Source organism: Astyanax mexicanus, chromosome 10 (assembly GCF_023375975.1).
Source record: "Astyanax mexicanus isolate ESR-SI-001 chromosome 10, AstMex3_surface, whole genome shotgun sequence".
Classification (NCBI taxonomy): domain Eukaryota; kingdom Metazoa; phylum Chordata; class Actinopteri; order Characiformes; family Acestrorhamphidae; genus Astyanax; species Astyanax mexicanus.
This window is the reverse complement of record NC_064417.1, coordinates 53,815,003-53,837,601: the sequence shown is the minus strand read 5'-3', so window position 1 is coordinate 53,837,601 and position 22,599 is coordinate 53,815,003. Positions and strand designations below refer to the sequence as shown.

General features: G+C 38.2%; 2 protein-coding genes across 2 annotated transcripts in view; one reads left to right on the top strand and one right to left on the bottom strand.

Annotated features, from left to right (window-relative positions):
* Positions 1-22,599, top strand: part of gsr (glutathione reductase) — a 50,747-nt gene that overhangs the window by 3,951 nt on the left and 24,197 nt on the right. The gene's annotated exons all lie outside the window — the stretch shown is intronic.
* btk (Bruton agammaglobulinemia tyrosine kinase) overlaps positions 1-22,599 on the bottom strand; it is a 31,224-nt gene that overhangs the window by 5,926 nt on the left and 2,699 nt on the right. Inside the window, exons 2-5 of the mRNA XM_007236470.4 lie at positions 7,156-7,320; positions 5,993-6,097; positions 301-382; positions 89-217 (exon numbers count right to left, since the gene is read on the bottom strand). Of these exons, the coding sequence (XP_007236532.1) occupies positions 89-217; positions 301-382; positions 5,993-6,097; positions 7,156-7,296 (457 nt within the window). The 5' untranslated portion in view covers positions 7,297-7,320. The remainder of the gene's footprint in view (positions 1-88; positions 218-300; positions 383-5,992; positions 6,098-7,155; positions 7,321-22,599) is intronic.

Sequence of the window (22,599 nt, the reverse complement as noted above, 5' to 3'; positions counted from 1 at the left end):
ATCGTCCCAACTTCTTTGGATTAGAAGTTGTATATTTAAGAAGACATGCTGTTGTGGATATTTTCCTTTTCCTGTCGTTGATACAGACCTCCATTTTTGGTATTGATCACTCTGCAGCCCATAGCCTGCTTCACTTCCTGCTGACAGCACTTCCACGCGCCGTCCTCCCAGAAGCAGGGGTGATATTTCTGTATTAGATCTTTGTTGAAGCGAATCACTGTAACAGATGTGAGAACTCAATGAATCAACTCAAAAATTTGGAGAAATTCGTACGTAATGTGAGTGAAAAACTTTACTGACCATGTCTTATTTTGTTCATCCACAGCTTTCGCACATCATCTGTTCGCGCGAATACGTAGAGTGGTCCCTCATCATAGATGACCTGTAGAAAGAAAGAGACATCTGCTATGATTTTATATTAAAATGCATCAAATAGCATCAACTTAGCAATACCAAAGCTTGCCTGAGCAAAACAATCACAATTGACTGTGATACTGTAGCAACCACCTGGGATACCACAGCAGACAATTAGCAACACCATAACAACCACTAGGCAACATCATTGCAACCACCTGGAAAATTGTAGCATATAGCATCACATCACATCCATTTCATAGCAAACATCTAGGAGCCACTAAAATACCATGGCACCAACATTGTAACCACACAGCATCACCATAGCAACCACTTGGGATTTCTCAGCAACCTTTTAACCATACAATTACAACCGAATTGGATCCTATAGCAATTACTTTGCAATACCATTGCAACCACTAATCAGTAGCTTAGCAACACCATAGCGACCACACTGGATACCAGGGCAGCAACTTGTAAACACTGTAGAAACAACCGTGTACCATGTAGCTTGATTTATGGCGTGCCAGTGTGTCTTTGCTATTGTAACAACGGGAAAAGTACACCTTGCGCGTCTCGAAACGTGCTAAAGTCATGTACTAATTCTCTTAATTAATCATGGATGTAGTTAATTTTGGGCGTAACGTGAACTAAACCAATCAGAGCGTCTCTTGCTCATCATTCTCTTTAAGAGTCAGGTGAGCTCTGACTTTGGTGGATTGCTATTGTAACGGTGCAGCTACCTGGACGTGTCCAACAAACTCTTCTCAGCAGAGGAAACTGAGCTGCTGGTTGACGCTGTGAAGGAGCTCCAGCAGCTCATTTACGGGAACAGCAATGTTATTTTATTTACTATTCTGTTTATTGTTGATGTAAAAGTTGGGTTTGTGCTGCTGTGTGTTCATGTGTGTGTAATAAGTGGGGGTGTACGCTCGGCTCGGCACAGCGCCTGTGTTACCGAGATAGCGATGAACGTCTGACTGTTGGCGTCTGTCTAGGTTGTATTCAATCAGTGGAGCTCCTGTGTTTTCTGTTACCAAGATAAACAAGATAAAACTCCAGAAATGTACCTGAACACACCTCATTTCCAGAACACCACGCCCATCAGTGTAGATATATTCAGAAGCCCTGCTGCTGTTTAAACCAGGCAGGAGGAAGATAGAGTGAATATAGACTGTTGGTGGGGTGTAAGATAGCAATGAGCATCAATATGCATCTATTATACTTTCATTTTTAGTTTTTGCGTTTCCTTAAGGAAAAACAAGTTTGTTGTTTGCTTTGCTGCCCTGAGTCGACCTAAAGAAGACCAGTTCCCTTTTTGAGACTCGGGTGCTCTCACGGTTTTCTCCTTCCGTTCTGATAGAGTTTATCTGGCGACTGACGCCACTGGCTGTCTCACTTACCGTAGATCTCAGATCTGGAGCTCTGGTTGTGAAAGCACTATGTACACATTTTTTTTTAAAACTTTAAATTTTGTAAAAACAGCAGTGTAGGACAAGGAGAACAGAAGCAAACCGTACAGAGTCAGTGCGGCAAATCTGTCAGCGTTACAACAGCTCTACGGGTGTTAAATTTACACTGTAAGTGTTAAATTAACACTGAATAATGTGCTGTGAGAGTGAAACAGGGGTTCTTTGAACTGGAACTGAAATCAGACTTTGAGGTTTGTTAGCTCACTCATGTTTGCCTTTTGGTTTGTCTGTTTGTTTGTTTTTCTGGGAAAGCGAACACAAAGCTTACTTTCTACTGGTTTCGCTGTTTCAAAATGCACACAGCTCTCAAACCAGATCTGTTCTAGGCCTCAGCTCTGCAGAAATTAGCGTCATTCATGCTGTGTAATATTTTTAAATATCTATATTTAAGGGGCATTATGCACTTTATTTTAAATTTTCTGTAATAATAAGTAGCTACATTCTACATGTAAGCTCATCTTTTGACAGCAGAGCTTCAGTCAGCTTGAGCAGAAACTTGTTTGTATTTTCGGCTCTGATCCCACCCACTGCCCCTCCACTAATACTATTTCCACACCCCGGGTTGCCAGGCATGGAGCACATTAGCAGGTGTACACACAATACACAGTGTTCTGCAGCCCAGACATCCTTCTAAATAGCTCCATGAGCAGACTCAGAGAGTAAAAAGCCGGTAAATAGAGCCAATGCATTTGATATACGCAAACGGGATGGAGCTTAGATCCTAGAAGGACTACAAGACGGAATGTGAGCTGCTAATTTTCTCCCAAATAGGTAAAGTTGGTACTAAGCTGATCTTTTCGTCACAGCCACTAGCTCGTTGGAATTGTTATTTTAAGTCATTTTAACATTTAAGTATCTTAGCAAGTATTTGAGGTAGGTAAAGTGATCCAGACTGGTGCTTGATTTGGCTAATGCAGTTAAGCTACAGCATCCTACTGTGAACTGCAACCAATAATTTATAATGGAGGAGCAGACAAAACCCCACTGTTTACTACTTTAAAATATATAATAACAGATTACAACAGATATAAACATATGATCTCACCTTGCATTAGCACATATCTACATTATTTTTCACAATTAGAAAATTCAAGCTTACAATTGCCTAAATATCATTCTCTACACAGTACACGTCTACATTTAATTTCTATAAATGATTAATTCATGGTTTACACAGTGTTACCTGCAAAAATAGAGTCAACCATATCATTAAATACAACATCATACTTCACCTCAGTACTTTCACCAGGTCCAGTATGCCTTTATATTATATGTGTATTTATATATATATATATATAAATAAATTAGTAAGTAACACCTGTTGTCTGCTGAACTTCCTCTAGGTTAGGTTTCTAAATACAGACCAAATTCAGTTTCACTTCTGTTTGTTCACTCCCTCACTGCCCAGTTCACTTCTGAACGCTCAGCCTGGCTTTACATAGATATACACTGTAATAGATCATTTGCTTAATTATGGCAGAGTGCTAAAGTTGTACTAAAGTTGATTATTGGCCAGTGAGAGAAACCCTAAAATTGTACAAAACCTGTCAGCTGTAAACATGGAAATAAGGGCATGCTTTTCTTTGGAACTGGTTTTAATCAGTTTTACAGGCATTCTGTATATATTCTAAATTCATATATTTTATATAAATATAAGAGTTTTTTTACTTTTTTAATGGACGGTATGCTATAGCAGAAATTATCCCTCACAGCTCCATTGGTGGTCAAGCAGTGGCTGCCCACTTCTGTGGGCACATGTTTTCACTAGTGTGTGTGTTTGTGTGTGTGTGGGAGGCGCAGTGGATAACACCACATCCTGCGAATGAGCTACCACATCATGTGGGAGACTGGGGTTCAATATACAAATACAAGGCAAGACTCCTAACCCATTTGCGGCCCGCGAGGTATTTTAGAAGTAGAATGAAAGTTGGCCCGCTGTTAAGCAGGTTTTTATAATGTGAGATTCAAAGTTTGAACGCTAGGTGTCAGAAACGGGCCAAAGAGTCTAAAAGCGGAGAGAGTTCGCATTTCTAGCGCAGAAAAACGGGGCAAAAGAGTCTAAAAACGGAGAGGGTACGCATTTTTAGCGCAGAAAATCGGGCCAAAGAGTCTAAAAGCGGAGAGAGTGCGCATTTCTAGCGCAAAAAAACAGAGTCTAAAAGTTGCCGTAATTAAGGAGTTTAATATTAAGAGACATCATGAAATTAAAGATCAATTTCAAAAATCTTAGTTTACACAACACTGTCAAAGATAAAGATAGTAAGTCAAGTAAAATGGTGTGTAAATGAAATAATCGGGAAAAAAGTATTATTTAAAGTGGTATATTTCATTATTTGTTTTATTAAACAGTCGTTGGCCCGTGACTTCAAGTATATTTCTCCTACTGGCCCCCAACAAAGTTTGGACACCCCTGCCCTACATTAACCCACCTCTGTGATAGGAATAATCTTAAAAGTGTCAGCTAAATGCCGTAAATGTGTGTGTGTGTGTGTGTGTGTGTGTGTGTGTGTGTGTGTGTGTGTGTGTGTGTGTGTGTGTGTGTCTGTAAGACAACGTAGATTATAAAAAAATGCAGACTCCATTGTTGACTAATTGTCAATTTGTAGCACTGCACAAAGTACTGGGGACTAAAACACTATGGGAGAAGGGTAACACTCAACTCTACCTGCGTTTTCAAAAGTGCCCAAAAACAACACATTACACATATTCTCACTAAATAGCAGCACTTCCACATTTAAAAAGACAATGTTCTACACATTTGAAGGGCTTTTAAATACCATGTTCAGAGGGCATGGCAGAAAAAACAGTTGACTAATCGGAAAAATAATACTCAGATTACTTGACTACCAAATTAACAATTTGTTTCAGCCCTAATGTGTATGTTCCATCTGTGCCCAGCACAAGTATAATGTATATGGTTGTCTTTTCCTGTCTAGTCTTGTCTTTGCATAATAATGCAATTTAGGGCCACCCAATATGAAGTTCAGCATTGTCTTTGCAATGTGCTCATATACAATCCTCACATCGCAGGGCATACAGTATCAAATGGATTTTTAAAAGGCAAAATTGAAAAATTACACTTGGTATGCTTCTGTAAAACAGGCAGGTCAAACAAACATATTTATACATATTTATAAAACTCTGAAAATACTGAATAATTTATATTTATTTTAGCTTGCATGCAAAAATGTCATGTGTACATGTTCTTACTGGATAAAAACATCACTCACTTTATTGTCTTAGGTTTTACTATTTGTTGCAGAATTACTGTTACTCAGAGTGCTGTAAACTCAAATATAATAAAAAAAATAATATTACTGTCATACCTGACTGGGATCAGGCAGAGAGAGAGAGAAAAGGGAGACACTGCTGGGATGGAATACGAAGCAGTTGTGTTTATTAAGAAACACGGGAATAATATAAAACTCAAAAATGGAAAACAAATGAAAACACAATGAACATGCAACAATAACTAACTGGGGAAAACTAGAAACAAACTTAGAAACTGACAAATAAAATGGGACTGGGCAAAGTAAAGAAAAAGCTGAAAAACGGGAGAAACGGAAAACGGCCAAAACAATAAGACCAGCGCGTAGCGTGGTACAACGGGGAAAACGGGACAACTAGGCTACAAACTAGAACGAAAAACTACTAAGCAGAGCTTAGGGAAAACGGCTAGACTAAAAAACTCAAACTGGGCAAAGAAACAAAATAAGAAAATATAACAGAAAATACTCAGGCAAAGGGGACTCCGGGAAAACGGGAAGACAGGATCGTCTGAGAGAACGCTTTGTAAGACAGCTAACAGGCTGGAACCGCAGGGAAACACAGACCATGATAGTGACCATTACTCGGCGAATAGTGGAGCTGCTCTCCGCAGCTGAAGCCAGTCTGTGATCAGGGCTGAGCAGCCGTGTGTGTGTGTGTGTGCTCTGAAGGAGCGGATGTCCTTATATGGGCATAGTGCTCTCTCAGAGAGTGCCGGAGGGGGGGCGCGGTTGCTCAGGCCTGACAATTACACAAAGTTAACTATAACCATAACTCTCACCCTAAGCTGAGTGCTCTAGTTTGTATAACGATTACCTTATGAAATATTCTATAATATAGTATTAATATACTATATTAATATAATAGTACATAATATTTATTATTGGATGAATTCTCACCTGAAATGGAAACAGTCGTTCTAGAGGAGCGCTGTCTTCTGGCATCACAGTCTCTACACCTTTAATCTTTTCTGTGTCCACATATCCCTTTAACCCCTTCTTTTTCTGCAATCAGGACAAATTATTCAATTTAGCAAAAATTAATAACATTTTCAGGACTGACATAATAAATAAATAAAATTCAAAGCAAGGCTAAAAGTATGGATGCACAATGATATCGAATCTATATCGTTATTGGCCAATATTTGCTACGTATTTAGAAAAGGACCATTACTACAATTCTTTGACACTGTTCACATGTTCTACTTTAAAATGTATTGATTTAAGATCATTTTTATGTATTTTTTTTTTATTAGTTTTAAAGTTATACCTGGGTGTCTGGTATAGACATGTATATCAGCATCGACCCAGAATTCCCACATACTCAAAATAACACAACTTACAATAGTAAAGAAAATAGCTAAAAAATGTTTATTTAATGGAAGGGCTCAAATTTCATATTGCACTCAGTGCAGTATCATGCAGATTTAGCGCCCTATCTTACACCCAATGATCATTGCATTGTCTATTTCCATGCCTTATGAGTGTGTTGTTTAAATATAAACAGTGCGTGAGAATATATCTACAGCAGTGGGCGTGGTGGTACTGAAATAAGGTGTTCAGGTAAATTTCTGGCTTATTTGGCAACGGAAAACACAGGTGCACCACTGACTGAAAACAACCTAGACAGACGCCAACAGTCAATGAGCTGCTGGAGCTCCTTCACAGCATGAAAGAGCAGCTCAGTTTCCTCTGCTTAGAAGCGTTAGACATGTTCAGGTAGCTGCACCGTTAAAATAGCAATCCACCAAAGTCAGAGCTCACCTGACTCTTAAAGGGAATGATGAGCAAGAGACGCACTGATTGGTTGATTTCATGTTACGCCTAAAATTAACGACACCCATGATTAATTAATTTAATAAATACGAGCTGCATAAGGTGTACTTTTCCTGTCGTTATGATAGCAAAAACTCTAAATCAAACTGCACGGTTCGCGGTTGATGGCTTGCCTATAGAACACTAAAATAGGGCTCATTATTTATGACAAATCTCTGTCAATTTCTGTCTGTACAGAGCGAAGGTTATTCCAGGATACAGTGAAATAAATCAGTGAGTTTACTTACTGCTTTTTCGACATCAAAGTCGTAGTATGAAATCTTGTCCGGTGTGAGAACGAATAACCTCTCTTTAAAGTTTAAGGGTGATGTTTTCTTCTTTTGCTGGGAGCGCTTTATAAAAACCTCCTCCAGTAGAGTATCTGACATTTTTCATCCAGATTTGACGTTACCCTAAAAAACAAAGCGTTTATTAGAATTAATGAGTTAAGTATAAGTGATCAAAGATACTAAATACTATTTTAATCCCAATCCAGATCAGAGTCTTTATCATTACTGTCAAGCAGACAGTGCTGAGGAGAGGAGAGTTCTCAGAAACTATACAAAACTTTCACCAAACCTCTTAGTTTAACCAACAGGAAAACCACACACTTTTCTTTATTTCAGATCAGCACTAACCAGCATTGAAGGCTAACGCTAATATGCTAATACTCTAAAACACACACTATAGAAATTCAAATTACAGCACAGCACAGGCAAGTTTATTTATATAGTACCTTTCATACACAACGGTCATTTAAAGTGCTTTACAAATTAGAAAATACAAAGAAATATCAAATTAAAAAACATGTAAAAGAATAACAGTAAAATTGTAAGTAAAAACTAAAATAAGAATAAAGCATGATTGATTCAAACATGATTAAACTAAAGAGAAGTAAAATTAAAAACAAAAATAAAAATAAAATAAGACTAAAAACCAGTTATTACAAATCAGTAGATTGATAACAGCTACACATATCAGTTCAGAGTGTGTACCACTACACACACACACACACACACACACACACACACACACAGGCAGATAGGTCAGACAGACTGGACTGTAAAATGTTAAACACACTATAAAAGAGTATATATATTTTTTAAATCACTGTTTTATATAAACTGATGTTAAATATAAACTGATTTTACTTCAATGCTAATCAGCAGCTTATCTTATCTAAAGTGCTGGGCCGTATTATTTATACAAACACAAAGAACGGATTGGATTGCGTTGACTGATACTCAGAATTAGATATCAGATATATTGATATTCAGGTATGCTTATATACAGGTATACAGGTATACAGCTACACAGCTATACAGGTATTCAGCTATGCATGTATACAACTATACTGGTGTAAACTGTATATGTATGCTGATATTCAGGTATGTGTGTACACAGGTATTCAGGTATGCTTGTAAACAGCTATAGAGGTGTACATGTATACAGGTATTCGGGTATGCAGGTATACAGGTATAAAGGTATACAGGAATAGATGTATAAAGGTTTAGAGGTATACAGGTAATCGGTATATGGCTATACTAGTGTACAGGAATACAGGTATAAAGGCATACATGTGTACACATATGCAGGTATACAGGTATACAGGAGTACAGGTGTAGAGGTCTAAAGGGTCACAGGTATGCAGGTATACAGCAGAACAGGAATATATATATATATATGTGTGGACATCAATGTAGACGTATAAAATGATACAGGTGTTCACAGGTTTACAGGTGTACAGGTAGGCTATTGTATTGTACTTGTTTTGAAGCTGATAGAGAAGGAGGTATGAATATCTAATTAGGCATTTGCATATGCCCCCACTGCAGTATCAATGGAGATCTTTGTAGCTGGTGTTTCCTTGATCAGTACATCTGTTTCCTTTCCAAACTGCTTCCTGTTCCAGGCTGGAGGCTTTAAACGCGATCTGGATATAAATTAGAATTCCTGCTCCTCCTTTTACCTTTTTTTTTTACATATAAAAGGTGGGGCAGCTACCGTCGCATGCAAAATTATTTATACCCCCTGAGCTTGTTGACACTTTTCATCTGACAACCACAAACCTAAATGTATTTTATTGAGATTTTAAGTGATAAACCACCACAAATCTTAGTAAAAAAAAAATCTGTGCAAAAGTATCCAGCCCCATTTACTTTGAAACCCCTAAATAAAAGACAGTTCAATTAATTGCCTTCAGAAGATTTTTTTAGTGCTAGTAATTAGATAATTGAGTCCAGCTGTGTGTAATTTATTATCAGTACATATTAACCTTTTCTGTAAAGGCCTCAGTGGTTTGATAGAGAACAATACTCAAAGAAAACCTGTTGGAGGCTGTAAAAGACTTGAGACCTTCCGACAAGACAATGACCCTAAACATACAGCCAGAGCTACAGTGGAATGATTTAGATCTGCTGTTCACAGACGCTCTCCATCCAACCTGACTGATCTTCAGCTGTTTTATAAAGAAGAATGGAATAAAAATCGCAGTCTCTAGATGATCGAAGCTGGTAGAGACAAACCCCAAAGCACTTAAAGCTGTAACTGCAGTGAAAGGTGGCTTTACTAAGTATTGATATGGGGGGGCTGAATACTTTTACTTTCACTTGTTTATGGTTGTAAGGTGATACTGAACTGTCGAAAAGTTCACGGGGTATGAATACTCACGCTTTACTGTATTCAGACTGGCTAATTTGGTGAAATGCTGAGTAGGTCTGTGGTTGAAAAACTGAACTGTCTATTTCGAACATCATCTCATCTCAGCATTTCCTGGTTTCTTCAGCTGTGGCTATCACCCCCGTCTCGCCTCACAGCCGATCCGTCAAATGGTCTCCAGCCTGTTCTACAGTTTCTCTAAACTGACTCTATAACTGTGGACTCAGCACAGTATTCAGCTACTTCATCAAATAATTTAACAACATTTACTTAACTTTGTGTTTCTTGGTGCATTTAGACGAGCATTTGAACACAATTAAAGAGCCAGCACTTTTACTTTTAAATTGTACTTTAAATCCTGATTTACTCCTTAACAGGCCAGCATTTCTGTCTATTTTATATATGATATTACACGGCAACATCTGGAGGATTTCTATTTAAGTATTAGATGAACATGTTTGATAAGAAACATTACTGAAAATTCTGATTATTATTGTAAGAGGAAATATTGTAATTTTTTAAATATTTTTAATATTTTAAATAATAATAAATGAAAATAATGAATACATATCATACTATGTGTGCTTTCCTTAATTTACAGATTTAAATTTTATTTTTTCAAAAAGTTCATGTCCTTCAAACCTTTTGTTTAGTTACTGTTGACCTATTTTCAAATGTAAGAATTTGGGCTTGAGGCCTCTTACTGATCTAAAATTATAAAAAAGTGGAATAGACCACTTCTCCTCGTGTCTTGTAGGAGCCTCCAACTTATTTTAGAGAAAAAAGAGAAAAAAGGGTTTTAAATCACCTACACTTGTAGCTCATATATGGGCCAAGGTCTGTTAAGGGGTGAATTAACTAAAAATTAAATGGTTTGCGCGGCTTTTTTAAACCCGCTCCTGCTTGTTTTAGTCCCGTTACTGCACGCTCCCGCCTGCCATATGCACATTTTCGTTGGTCATATTATGAATTTAATTAATTAAATTTAGTGCTTGAAATGTACTTATGTATTTATTGAAATAGACCTCTAGTTTCAGGAAACCGATGTTTTAAAGCATTTAAATATAATAGACTGAGGACTAATAAACAATTTGGCTTTAGCCAAAATCTGTCTTTCTTCAGACATCTTCTGATTTTTTCACATTTCTTCTGATTGTTTTCACCTGTTCTCCCCTGTATATACAATAGATACCCCTCAATTTGGCCTAGTCCTTGCTGAGTACTGAATCTAGTTTTCCTAGCTTTCTACAACGCAGGGCCGTCTATAATTTTTTGTTACTGACAAAAAGTTTATACGTCCGTTTTCTTTTTTTTGCCTTGTTCTTTCTATTGATTGCCTTGTTCCCGACCCTTTTTGTATTTTTGGCTCCCTTACTCCCTTACTATTGCTGGATTTATTATGTATGACCCTCGATTGACTGACTTTCCTCTGGTATGTTGTTTATATTTGCTGCCATTTTGTTACTGACCCTGCCTGCCCCTCACTACCCTTGTAAGTCCTGGGTCCGGCCTGTGTGACACAAGGAGAATGACTACATACTGAGGGTGCACCCAATTTGCAAACAGATGGTGCCAGTAGCCAATGGGAAAAATGTAAGTTTTGGGGCCATAATCTAATTTATGCAGGTATCTAATTATTAAAGTATCAGAGTAAAATCTAAAAGGATCTGAAGTTAAATGGAGTTAAATTATCATCTTCTAGCTGATGTGTGAACATATGTTTCGTTATGTTAAACATAGCTGTGGTGTGAAGTTTGGGTTTTACTGGAAGTTTAAGTCATGTCTTATTCTGTCGCAAAACTGGTTATAAAATCTGATTATTAAAAGTCTAACTCATATAAACTCAAGAAAAACATAAATGTTTGTAAGCACATTGAACCAATCATGACAAACTTCGAAGTTCTGCAGTAATCAGGTTATGACGTGAATGTAAACGCACTGTAAATGTGTTAATATTTTAATATTAAGTTTAAGTACGGTATTAATATTATTTTAATAAGTACTGCAGTTAGGTTATACAGTGTATAAATGGGTACTGGTTACTCTGCTGAAGGTTGCTGACTTGGTGTAAGTTTCTAACAGTGTAATATTTCTGTGAATAAGCGTCTGCAGTTTATCTCTGTAGTTTTTAGCGGGTTTGTTCAGCAATGTTGAAAATGACTCATGATTCTAACATGGTGGAACACAGTATGAGGAAGTTGCATAAAGACAGCTCAGAAACACAAAGGAAGGAAAAACATTACTTATATCAGGGTCCTACACTTACTTTTAACCCTGTCTCTCTTTTATATCTCTGATTTTTTTTCAGGTCAAGGGGTTTTACGAGTACACATGGAGCAAAATTACATTATTCCATGGTGCAACGTGAAATTTAAGAGCAATTGTTTTAAGAAACTGGAGAGGAACATGACAACGACTTGTGTAAAAGTTACTACAGTAAAATTAAATATAAAAACTGCACAAAATAAAGAAGGCCACAAAATTCGATATTTACCTTCTCTGCATATCTATGCATTTAGAGTACATTAGTAAGAAACTCTCTCTGTCTCTTTTTTCCCAATATAAAAGACAAGTACAAAATGAGATGAGCATTAATAATTTAATGTGTCCATGACTCACCACTTGAAAAGCGCTGATCTAAACAACATGCAAAAATAAAAGGGCGAATGTCACAAAATAATATCTATCTAGTGCATGTGTCTCATCACTACCTCATATGATGAGTTTATAGGAAAGGGACGTTGTAATAAATATAAGTGAAAACCATCCAGCAGTAGGGCTGCAAGGATTAGTCGATTATTTAAATTTGTCGACTGCAAATTTCATTGTCGACTAGTCGTTCATTTGTAACAGTACTGAATTACACAAAGTGCTGGGGACAGAAGCGCAATAGGAGTCCGAGTCTCGAAAAGTGCCCAAACACAACAGATTATATATTTAATCACTAAATATCAGTACTTTCCATGTTTAAAAAACATTTAGATGCCTTTTGAATCTCATGTTCAGCTGTGTTTATTGTTTTTAGAGCTGGAGGACATGGCAGGAATAATCGCTGATGAATCGACTAAAATCGAAAAAATAATCATCAGATTAGTCGACTACCAAAATAATCATTAGTTGCAGCCCTATCCAGCAGCCCAGTTAACAGTGTTTGGTTATGGGGCTCCGAGTGGCCAAGCGGGCTAAGTGCTGCCACCATGTTTAGGAGATCACTGGTTTGAATCCTGTTTATGCAGCATGCCATCAGCTGCCGGCCTTGCTCTCTCTGGGTGGGTACAGTACAGTAGATGTCGCTCTTTCCCCTCATCACTCCTAGGGTGATGTGGATCAGCGCAAGGCTGCGTCTGTGAGCTGATGTATCAGAACCGAGTCGCTGCGCTTTCCTCTGAGCGTTAGCGCTGTGATGCTACTCGGCAATGCCACAACATCAGCAGCAGCTCAAAAAGAGGCAAAGTCTGACGTCACATGTGTCGGAGGAGGTGTGTGCTAGTCTTTACCCTCCTGTTGTGGGGGCATCACTAGTGATAGGGGGAGTGGTCGTGTAAATTGGGGAGAAAATGGAAAGAAATTTAAACAAAATGATTTAAAAAACAGTGTTTGGTTAGTACAAAGATTTCTGAGATGTTTCAAGTTTTTCCAGCTGGGTATATGAGTTGTGCCAATGAATAAAGAAATTGCCAAAAATCTTCTCAGCCAATGCCAAACAGCTTACTCTGCTGTCACGGTTGACTCTCATTCTGAGTTTCTGGTTCCTCCAGGTGCAGCAGAACCTGTGATCATGGGTTCTGCTACAGTAGTCAGAAGGTTCTGCTCCAAGAATCAGCATCATGCCGCGTTTGACTAATCTGGATAAGGGCCCGAGTGATAGGACCACATATACAGTATATATGTAAAAAAAAAACAGCGAATAAATAAATATTATATCACAGTTAGTTCTGACCCTGCAATGTGATTGGCTGAGAGGCTTTCTATTAGTACCACTATCAGCCGGTAATGCACTGTAACCAAAGCTCTCCATGTATTACTCCGCCATATACAGATAACCTTGCAACGATGCAGCGCTTACAAACCAAACAGCTCAGCTACAAACAAACAGAGCAGCAATAGAACTATTTTAAGTGACGGAGTGTTTAAAACCAAACAGATCGTAGAGCATTATTTGAAAAGAGAACCCTGGTACCAGTATCTACCAGTAAACTGAAGGCCAAGTTCTAGATAACGAGGGATGAAGACAGTATCAAAGAACAGGACTCCCAAGAACATCTATGGAACAGCTAACAAGTCAATGGCAGAAAAAGCTGTTTAGCATTGGCAAAGAAGATTGGCAAATTTAACCCACAAATTAACAGCCTTTCCAACGATATAAGATCTTTTTTAACCTTAAAGCATTGTTACAACAAAGAAAGAAAAAAATATACAAAACACATTTCCATACTTTTTTTGTGCTATGTTTGTTTAGTTTTCCTTTTTTATATCAGTTACAAGAAAAACGTTTTGTTGGTTTTATTGCATTTCAAATGTATTTACAGAAGATTAAGGGACCACTGAACTCTGAACAGTTCAAACCAGTTGTGAGTTTACAGTGTTTGGAGATGATGGTGTTTTTAACATGTTTTTTATTTCAGTATGGTTAAGTGTGGAGCTGTTTTGTTATATTACTCAACAGGAAGTGGCGAGTGTTCTCACTGAGGAAAGTTCCTGACTGATAAGTACAGTATGAGCGAGTTACTGATGTGGAATTAGCCCAGGGTCACACTGCTACGCTAAACCACAAATGATCTCCTTGTCAGAGAGTGCGCACTCCACTCCCCCTCCCCCACTTTACTTACTCACGCTGTATTGGGACACAGCCGAAACCCGGCACGAACCTCAACTACTGAACCGCTGTCTTACATGCAAACCTCCGCTGTCACGCTGCACCATATGGTTTTGGGTTTTAGTGAAGCAATGAGCAGAAGATTCGGTAGAGGAAGTCAGAATGTATAGTGATCAGAAGTGTAACAATGTACAAATACTTCAAGCAGTTATCTGAACTTTCCCCTCCTTACACTTTAAAAACATCCTTGTTACTCCTATTTCATTTCAGCTGGTATACCATTCCGACTCCCTATTGGTTCATACTGTGATCCATCACACCTGCACATGTCCCCCCCCAACAACACAATACAATAAGAAACATATTTAAACATAAATTAAAACACAGAAGAATAGAAAATATATAAGGCTGTAAAAAACTTACTATACAGTTCTGCCTCACTGCTCTGTAATTAATCTACAGTTACAGTAGATACAGAATCACCAGCACTGTAATCTGTTGTACCCGTACTGCTCTGTAATTAATCTACAGTTACAGTAGATACAGAATCACCAGCACTGTAATCTGTTGTACCCATACTGCTCTGTAATTAATCTACAGTTACAGTAGATACAGAATCACCAGCACTGTAATCTGTTGTACCCGTACTGCTCTGTAATTAATCTACAGTTACAGTAGATACAGAATCACCAGCACTGTAATCTGTTGTACCCGTACTGCTCTGTAATTAATCTACAGTTACAGTAGATACAGAATCACCAGCACTGTAATCTGTTGTACCCATACTGCTCTGTAATTAAGTCAAAGTGGTTTTTATTGTCATTTCAGCTATATACAGAGTACACAGTGAAACGAAACAACGTTCCTCCAAGGACCATGGTGCACATAAACACAGTGCAGACAGAACAATAGTGCAACAGTACAAAAGTGCAGACAGACAATACAACACAATACAGACAAAGAATAATAAATAACAAGACAGTGTGCAAATTTTGCAGTGTGCAAAAAGGACCAGGTGAGGTAGTAATTACTCTATTACACAGTGTGCAATAGAGTCCAGTGAGGTAGTAGGGTTTTTAGTGCTTTCCATTTTCTGGGGTAAGTGGGGTAAGAGTGTGTGTGCATGTACAGAAAAACCATCAGTTCAGACTCTGCAGTTAAGGAGTCTGATGGCTTGGGGGTAGAAGCTGTTGCAGAATCTGGTCGTGCTGGACCGGATGCTGCGGTACCTTCTTCCCGAAGGCAGGAGGGAGAACAGTTCGTGTGAGGGATGAGTGGGGTCATTCACAATGCTGGTTGCTTTGCGGATGCTGCGGGTGGTGTAAATGTCCGTGATGGAGGGGAGAGAGACGCCGATGATCCTCTCAGCTGTCCTCACAATACGCTGGAGGGTCTTGCGGTCAGAGACGGTGCAGGTCCCAAACCAGGCAGTGATGCAGCTGCTCAGGATGCTCTCAATGGTCCCTCTATAGAAGAGTGTGAGGATGGGTGGAGGGAGACGGGCCTTTCTCAGCTTCCGGAGGAAGTAGAGACGCTGCTGGGCTTTCTTGGCTGTAGAGCTGGTGTTCAGGGTCCAGGTGAGGTTATCTGCTAAGTGGACACCAAGGAACTTGGTGCTCTTAACAATCTCCACAGAGGACCCGTCGATGTTGAGTGGAGAGTGGGTGTGTTGTGCTCTCCTGAAGTCAACAACCATTTCCTTTGTCTTGTCCACATTCAGGTGAAGGTTGTTGACTGTACACCAGTCTGTCAGCCGCTGCACCTCTCCTTCAGTAGATACAGAATCACCAGCACTGTAATCTGTTGTACCCGTACTGCTCTGTAATTAATCTACAGTTACAGTAGATACAGAATCACCAGCACTGTAATCTGTTGTACCTGTACTGCTCTGTAATTAATCTACAGTTACAGTAGATACAGAATCACCAGCACTGTAATCTGTTGTACCCGTACTGCTCTGTAATTAATCTACAGTTACAGTAGATACAGAATCACCAGCACTGTAATCTGTTGTACCCGTACTGCTCTGTAATTAATCTACAGTTACAGTAGATACAGAATCACCAGCACTGTAATCTGTTGTACCCATACTGCTCTGTAATTAATCTACAGTTACAGTAGATACAGAATCACCAGCACTGTAATCTGTTGTACCTGTACTGCTCTGTAATTAATCTACAGTTACAGTAGATACAGAATCACCAGCACTGTAATCTGTTGTACCTGTACTGCTCTGTAATTAATCTACAGTTACAGTAGATACAGAATCACCAGCACTGTAATCTGTTGTACCCGTACTGCTCTGTAATTAATCTACAGTTACAGTAGATACAGAATCACCAGCACTGTAATCTGTTGTACCCGTACTGCTCTGTAATTAATCTACAGTTACAGTAGATACAGAATCACCAGCACTGTAATCTGTTGTACCTGTACTGCTCTGTAATTAATCTACAGTTACAGTAGATACAGAATCACCAGCACTGTAATCTGTTGTACCCGTACTGCTCTGTAATTAATCTACAGTTACAGTAGATACAGAATCACCAGCACTGTAATCTGTTGTACCCGTACTGCTCTGTAATTAATCTACAGTTACAGTAGATACAGAATCACCAGCACTGTAATCTGTTGTACCTGTACTGCTCTGTAATTAATCTACAGTTACAGTAGATACAGAATCACCAGCACCGTAATCTGTTGTACCCGTACTGCTCTGTAATTAATCTACAGTTACAGTAGATACAGAATCACCAGCACTGTAATCTGTTGTACCCGTACTGCTCTGTAATTAATCTACAGTTACAGTAGATACAGAATTACCATTATAAGGGAGAATAAAACTAAAATTTACCAGAAATAATCCAAATCAAGAACAAAGTTCTTTAGACATATTGATCCAAAACTGAATTACTTTGCCATTTTGCCCTCACTGTACTTCACCTCATCACACTCTACCCTCACTCTGCCTCACTGTATTCCATTCTACCTCACTCTACCACCACTTTACCTCACTCTACTCTTATTCTACCCTCACTCTACCACCACTCTACTCTTACTCTACCATCACTCTACTATACCTTACCCTCACTCTACCTCATTCCACACTCACTCTCCCCTCAGGCTACTTCACTCCACCACACTCTACCCTCACGCTACTTTACTCTACCATACTCTTCCTTACTCTACCATCATTCAACCATCACTCTCCTCTCACTCTGACTCGCTCTACCATAATCTACCCTCAATCTACCATACTCTACCCTTAATTTACCTCACTCCACCACACTCTATATTCTTCCATCACTTTACCATACTCTACCTAATTCTACCTCACTTTACCCTCCTCTACCACACTCTACCATCACTCTACCTCACTCTACCATCACTCTTTCCCATTTTACCACACTCTACCATCACTCTACTACCATTACTCAACTCCACTCTACCCTATTCTACCTCTCTACCGTTACTCTACCACCACTCTACCATACTCTACACTTACTCAACCTTACTCTACCTCACAATACCATATGCTTCCTTATTCTACCATACTCTACCTCACTCTACCACCATTCTACCTCGTTCTACCATACTCTACCACACTCTATTCCATTCAACCTTACTCTAACACCATTCTATATCAATCTGCCATACTGTACCTACACTCAACCTTACTCTACCATACACTACCTCACTTTACCATATGCTTCCATACTCTACCTTGCTCTACCCTCACTCTACCCTCACTCTACCTCAGTCTACCCTATTATACCTCACTGTACCATACTCTACCTCACTCTATTTCATTCTAACTTACTCTACCACCATTCTACCTAAATCTACCATACTCTACTATACTCTAGCATCACTCTACCTTACTCTACTATCACTCTACCCTCACTCTACCTCAGTCTACCCTATTATACCTCACTGTACCATACTCTACCTCACTCTATTTCATTCTAACTTACTCTACCACCATTCTACCTAAATCTACCATACTCTACTATACTCTAGCATCACTCTACCTTACTCTACTATCACTCTACCCTCACTCTACCTCACTCTACCACCACTCTACAATACTATACCATCACTCTACCTCACTCTACCATCACTCTACCATACTCTACCTCACTCCAGCACATTCTATCCTCACTCTACCATTACTCTATCTCACTCTGCCATCACTTTACCCCCCTCTACCACACTCTGTCACCACTCTACCATCACTTTACCTCAATCTACCCCAATCTACCATACTCTACCTCACTCTATCATCACTCTACCTCACTCTATCATACTCTACCATGCTCTACCACACTCTACTCTCACTCTGCCACACTCTCTCTGTTGCTGCGCCCACACAGTTTGAGTTTGCTGTTATTCACAATGTTGTTGCAGCTCTTTTAACGTGCTCATTGTGAAAACTCACATTGAGATAATGTTAAAAAGTACATTTTACAGTCCTACATAAAACACAGTTACATTTCACACAGAGGAGAGTATTAAATTACCTCTTGCTCTGTGAGAATTATATAAACACTTTAGAAGTGTTGAAATTAACACCAACAGAGCTGGTTTAACACTAGCGGTCTTGGTGTGTAGGTGTGTAGGTTTGTACAGTTATGGGCTGCATGCAGTGAAGAGTCACATGCTGAGTACATGTGCTTTTCTATATAACATACATGTTCAATTTTACTATCTAAAAACCTAGGAATCTAAGAAAAAGATTACTTTATCATCCCAAATACTTAAAGAGACAAGTCTACAAGAATACATAAATCCGTAAAAGAGAAAGCTGCTGATTCACTGGTGTGCGTTTGAGCTGAAATGTGAAACCTTCTTTGTTTTAAAGCTGTTTTGTTTCTGCTTTTACAAAACCAATGTAGCATAATGTTTATCTGTGTAATAGAGATACAGATTATTCTACACTGAAAACGTGCAGTAGAATGTATGTAACTGGAAGTGTTCATATAATTTGTTTATCATTAGATAATATCTCCTGTATCTGCTGGGCCGTATTTCCTACACTGTTGCAAAATTAAAAGGCAGGATGGGACTACATGATAAATGTGCCAATGTTGAAGCAACAATATACCAGTGTTAAATTACTGCAAATGGTCAATATTTCTGGCCATGACTGTGTATCAATAATATTGTCCTAATCTTATTCACGTTCTGCCGCGCCTTTAAGAATTTAGTACTGTATCTGTTACATATAATACTGAAATACTGAATTCAGCAGCAGAGTTTTGACTAGAAGTAAAAGAAGGGAGCACATCACCCCCATCCTTAAATCCCTGCACTGGATACCAGTCTGTTACAGAATAGACTTTAAGGTTCTGTTACTGGTGTATAAATGTGTTAATGGTGCAGGACCAGCATATTTATCTGATGTGCTCCAGCAGTATGAGCCGAGCAGAACTCTCAGATCATCAGGAACTGCTCAGTTAGAGCTGCCTAAAGTAAAAACTAAACACGGAGAGGCAGCGTTTAGCTGCTACGCTGCTCTTAAATGGAACCAGTTAACAGAGAGCATTAGAAGAGCTCCAACACTAAACATGTTTAAATCTAGACTGAAAACCTACATGTTTGATCAGGCTTTCAGCTCAGCTTAAAACACTGCAGCTCCGCCCACTTTTATTCTGTAACGGCACTTTTATATTATGTTTTATTCATGCTTTATTCTTATTTTATTTTTATTTCCAATTCCTTGTTGTTCTTTTACATGTTTTTAATTTAATTCTCTTTGTTTTAATCATGTTTTAATCAATCATGCTTTATTCATATTTTAGTTTTTATTTCCATTTTTACTGTTAATCTTTTACATGTTTTTTTTTATTTGATTTCTCTGTGTATTTTCTCATTTGTAAAGCACTTTTGAATGACCGTTGTGTATGAAAGGTGCTATATAAATAAACTTGCCTTGCCTTGCCTTGAAAACTCTTAAAATACACATTAAAAACCATTTTATTCATCTGCTGCAAAAGACTGGAATACACTCCAGAAAACCTCAAGATTACAGGCTTTAATCTCAAGCTCAAATTTGAGGAATAAGTCTATAGTAAATATATATCTATAGTCTAATAGTATATAGTGTATATAAGCATACAGCGCTGAAAAAAGAGACCACTTAACAAGTTTCTAAAGAGTTTCTTTGATTTTACCAAATTAAAAACCTCTGGAATATAATCAAGAGGAAGATGGATGATCACAAACCATCAAACCACCAAACTGAACTGCTTGAATTTTTGCACCAGGAGTAAAGCAGCATAAAGTTATCCAAAAGCAGTGTGTAAGACTGGTGGAGGAGAACATGATGCCAAGATGCATGACATTAAAACTGTGATTAAAAAACAGGTTTATTCCACCAAATATTGATTATTTCTGAACTCTTAAAACTTTATGAATATGAACTTGTTTTCTTTGCATTATTTGAGGTCTGAAAGTTCTGCATCTTTTTTGTTATTTCAGTCATTTCTCATTTTCTGCAAATAAATGCTCTAAATGAGAATATTTTTATTTGGAATTTGGGAGAAATGTTGTCTGTAGTTTATAGAATAAAACAACAATGTTCATTTTACTCAAACATAAACATATAAATAGCAAAATCAGAGAAACTGATTCAGAAACTGAAGTGCTCTCTTCATTTTTTACAGAGCTGGATATGTAAGTATAAATAAGTAAATATAAGTATATATAAGCCAATAATATATAGTATAGTACATCTGATTTCTATTAATGGACTATTTTGGATTTTGTGGAGTTTTTTTAAATATGATTCCTCCTCAAAACGTAGTATTTTAGTAGTTATAAACAGGAATCTATTTCTAATGACCTAAACCTGATTAAATTAAAGGTTCATTTTTACATGTCTGGTTCATGATGAAAACATTATGAAGCTGAAAAAGTCACTTACAACAATCCACTTCTAATTCACTTGTATATACTAAAATAATAAATACATAAATATGAACACTGAAACTCCCCACAGCCAGTAGCACTCATGCAGCCGCGAACTATGACACTACCACCACCATGCTTGACTGTAGGCAAGACACACTGTAGTCTTTGTACTCCTCGCCTGGGCATCACCACAAATGCTGGACACCATATAAACCAAATAAGTTGTATCTTGGTATCTTGGTCTCATCAGAGTACAAGCACATGTTTCCAGCAATCCAGTAAAGTCTGTTTGTCTTCAGTAAACAAACTTTTTTGTGCATCAGCTTTAGTAGAGGCTATCTCCTGCCTTCTGGGACAACAGCCACTCAGAGACTAATTTGAAGCAGTGTGTGGTGTATGGTCTGAGCATTGACATGCTGACACACCACTGCTTCAACCTCTGTAGCAATGCTGGCAGACCCTGACCGACTCTGTTGTGTCCTGTTCTGAGTGGAACCTGTCCTGTTAAACTGCTGTATGACCTTAGCCATCATAGCCAAGTTTAGTTTATCGCAGCTCAGTTTTAGGGTGTTAGCAATCTTCCTATAGCCTTCTTATAGGCTCGATCTTTAGGTAGAGCAGCAATTTTGTTTCTCACATCCTCCGATGTGAGAGTTCTTTGCCATGAGGTGCCATGTTAGAAATATCCAGCAGCCTGTATAAGAGAGTGTGAGAGCGATAGCACCAAGTTTAACACACCCGGTCCCCATTTACCGACCTTGTAACATTTACGAGTCACATGACATAAGAAGGGAAAAATGGCTAATTGGGCACAATTTGAGCATTTACACTTAGTGGTGTACTCACTTTTGTTAAAGCGGTTTAGACATTAATGTCTAATGTTTGTGTGTTGAGTTATTTTGAGGGAACAGTAAATGTACACTGTTATACTGTAGCTGTTCACTGACTACTCTACACTGTATTAAAGTCTCATATCTTTAGTGTTTCCTATGAAAAGATATAATAACATATTTACAAAAATGTGAGGGGTGTACTTCCTTTTCTGAGATACTGTATAAACACATTTCCTTTTTGTTTTGTTAAATATGGTTGTCTTGTCTTGTTATGTTGTATGTTGAGGCACAAATAAAGCGTTTAAAGCTGTTTACTGTATAACTCTCACAGCCTGACTCTCTGTTTTACACTGCTCTGTAAACAGTGTAGTGTTTATTCATCATTTAGTGTTTTTTTGTATATGCACAGGTTTTTAATGAAAACCAGCAATTACTATATATCTAGGAGTGTGCTTATGTATATACAGCTCTGG